The sequence below is a fragment of the Asparagus officinalis genome, chromosome 1 (genome assembly GCF_001876935.1).
Source record: "Asparagus officinalis chromosome 1, Aspof.V1, whole genome shotgun sequence".
Lineage (NCBI taxonomy): Eukaryota > Viridiplantae > Streptophyta > Magnoliopsida > Asparagales > Asparagaceae > Asparagus > Asparagus officinalis.
The window spans coordinates 19,942,057-19,945,191 of NC_033794.1; the positions used below are offsets into that span (position 1 = coordinate 19,942,057).

The 3,135-nt window shown below is 34.5% G+C and overlaps 1 protein-coding gene across 1 annotated transcript in view; it reads right to left on the bottom strand.

The window, feature by feature from the left end:
- Positions 635 to 3,135, bottom strand: part of LOC109831529 (beta-galactosidase-like) — a 4,248-nt gene continuing 1,747 nt past the window's right edge. Inside the window, exons 9-19 of the mRNA XM_020398865.1 lie at positions 3,117 to 3,134; positions 2,914 to 3,032; positions 2,656 to 2,820; positions 2,377 to 2,570; positions 2,208 to 2,296; positions 2,020 to 2,129; positions 1,827 to 1,934; positions 1,646 to 1,747; positions 1,347 to 1,558; positions 977 to 1,253; positions 635 to 888 (exon numbers count right to left, since the gene is read on the bottom strand). Of these exons, the coding sequence (XP_020254454.1) occupies positions 775 to 888; positions 977 to 1,253; positions 1,347 to 1,558; positions 1,646 to 1,747; positions 1,827 to 1,934; positions 2,020 to 2,129; positions 2,208 to 2,296; positions 2,377 to 2,570; positions 2,656 to 2,820; positions 2,914 to 3,032; positions 3,117 to 3,134 (1,508 nt within the window). The 3' untranslated portion in view covers positions 635 to 774. The remainder of the gene's footprint in view (positions 889 to 976; positions 1,254 to 1,346; positions 1,559 to 1,645; positions 1,748 to 1,826; positions 1,935 to 2,019; positions 2,130 to 2,207; positions 2,297 to 2,376; positions 2,571 to 2,655; positions 2,821 to 2,913; positions 3,033 to 3,116; position 3,135) is intronic.

Here is a 3,135-nt window from a genome sequence, read left to right on the forward strand (position 1 = left end):
TCCATAGTAGTCCCTCAAAGCTTTAATATTTTGATACTATTCCTCCAAATCATTGCGATTTGACAATTAATCCCCCAAAATTTTTAACTATTCTTAAATTAGCACCCCTAGTTAGCAATTTGATATGGATGGAATATTTCTTCAACTTTATCGAATATGGGGGGCTAATTTCGAAAGGTTTGGGGAACTAGTTTCAACTATGAAAGATTTCGAGGACTAATTTCAAAATATGAAAGATTTTTGGACTACTATTGAAAAAGCTCGTCTTTTTTTGAAGTCTTGTGCATCATATGATAAGTATACTACAAGAGTCGTACCTAGACATAATGATGAGGAGTCCAATTGCAACCCATAATTTTCTTTTCCGGTTTATAAAAAAGGGTTCCACTTTTTTCGTGTATAGGAGTACAAGAGTTGTATAACTCTTGTGTACAATCATCACTATCTTATAATGTTTTATTTGATATGTTATTTCTTTCTGGTGTTGCTTGTATACTTGTTTGTTTTATTTTATATAGAGATAAAGCATTGTAGCTATTTGCAACCTCAGAAAGATCTAGTAAAATGGAAGAGCTAGTAAAACTTGATGAAAAAGGAGAAGCAAGTGCTTTCATTTTCACAGCACATTATAAAATGACAGAACCAAGACAATACCATTACTTTATTCATATAGATCTTCACAACTAATCAAGTCCATTGCTCATCAACATCTAAAAACTGCCTCCTAAATCATTCACAAAGAAGAAAAAGAAAACCTAACCATAACAAAATTAACTAGCTACAAGTTGCCTGCACTGCAAGTTTCTTGGTAACATTTCCACAGGGAGTGCAAGCTCCAAGCAAACCCTCGTCAGCCAATATCGAGCACGATAATTTGCCAATACATTCCTGAAAATAAACCGGAAAAGAAAGCTTACAGGTTAAACTTTCGTCCAATACATTGAAATGCCAAAAGAACAGAAGTCTGGAAATTTACCTGCTTAACTTTTTCCAGAGTTCCAGGAGCCTCACAGGTTCCTTTGGTGAAGGCTTGACAGGTTCCTTGAGGATTTCCGAAACCGGCAAAGTTGATTCCAGAGATTTTCCCGCCTTCGCAAGTCAGATTAAGGGTCTCCTTCTCATTTACAGTAGCACATATAGTTCCAACTACGACTGTTTGGAAATTAATAGAGGACGGATTGCCACCAAATTCTTCGAACAATATTAATGTGTTTGTCTTTCCAGGTTTCAGATACTCTCTTGGGACATGATACCTGTCAATTTTGCAATAAATATATGAATAACATATTCAACATGTATATTATAACAAAATACGTATCGACAATAATTCAATATTTTTAGCCTACCATCTCTGACCAGGCTCGTTGCAGCCGGTGTTACAACTACGATCCGCAGTGAATTCACCTCTATAGTCACACGCTGTGCAATTCTTCGAAGTGGCAGTAATCTTTGGCCAATATCGGCCAATATTTTCTCCATTCACCCACGCCATTCCTTTTCCCATCCCTTGCAAGTCTACAACAACAGGGTCCGAGCCCAATGGAGCTTCGAAGTTTGTCTGATCAAAATACAGAAACATAAATTTCACAGGGAAATATTAACAATGTCCAGAAAAAAAAAGAACGCTAGAGTTCTAGAATGTTACCTTGTACCAAGTGAAGGGTCTCTTTGTAGGAACTGTTCGTGAATGCCATTTGATATGTTGGTTTTTGAGGTGCAATTGCTTTCCTAAGCCGTCGATCCCAATCTGAATATTACAAAAAAAAAGTGAAAATCACACAAAATTTAAGTATAAATGATGGTATCATAAAATTTCTTTCTTATACCTTGTAAGACCATTGGTTATTTGATAAATCTATGGCTGTGTTTCCTGCAATCAATTGCACGGGACCAGATATCCCAACTGGTGTAGTCTCGTAAAACGAACCATAATTCTGAGAAAATAAAATTATAACATTAAACAAAGTAATAATTATTACATGAAAAATAAGTACCATCAATTATTTACAAACTACCTACCTTTAGTCCCACAGTTGCACTAAGCAAAGCAATGACATTTGTTCCACCCTTGACATCAATAGTGCTCTCAAAGATGAAACTAAAGTGATCGTTCAGAGCATATTGAGATCCTATTAGTTAAGATAAAAGAATTAGCACCAAAAATCTTAGTATATTAAACATTGGAAGAGATTAAAAGAGAAACTTACCAATGAGTGCTCCATTAACGAAAACATAAAGACCATGGCCAGTTGTATTAACACGAAGAGTCATTTTGCCTTCTTGAAGATTATCAACACTGTAACCATAGAAATATTCAATGTGAGCCTATATTTTCTACAGAAAAAAATATTATACATATTTTGTAACGAAAAATACCTGGTAATGTACCACAGATAATCACTGGCATCTGCAGTAGTTTTAACCTGTTCCAAGAGTTTATTTGCTTTGAGCGATGGATTTTTACCTTTAACTTGATTTGTTAAGATTTCAGGAGCCCAACTCCATGTCAATTTAGACTCATCCTCAGCCAAGTTAGGTTTCTTAACCTTGACAGTAGTTTGAGTATCCACCTGAAAATACCAGAAAAATCTTTTAAATTCTGAATTAATTCTTTTTCCAAAAAAATAGTTCACATTTGACCCAAAAAATAATAACCTTGGCAGTGTTGTAAATTTCTTCTTTGCAATCAGCAAGAATACTAACAGACCAAGCTGGCAAAAAGTAACTTTTGCCTTCGTAATCGAAGGTTGCATCCGTTGAGTTGCCTTCATTACTCAAGAAACAAGCAGAGGTGACATTGTTACCTGAGAATTTTGTTACCTAAAATTTAAAAAAAAAAATTATACATTAACCACAAGTATTATCAGATAAAGAAAAATTAAACGTAATTAAGGGTTGATATTTATCATATACAGTGATTTTATCGCCAAGGGTTGTGTTTTTCTTGTCTCCAAAGAGAAGAGCATTCTGTATCACTTTAAGGGATTCATGGAGTTTCTTTAGATGACCCCATTTGGGTTGATGAATATTTCCTATGACAAAGCAAATGCAATATGTTGTTAATACTATATAAGATTTTAATATACATTATAATGGTAAATAATCAAGGTACATACCAAATTCATCAAGAGGGGC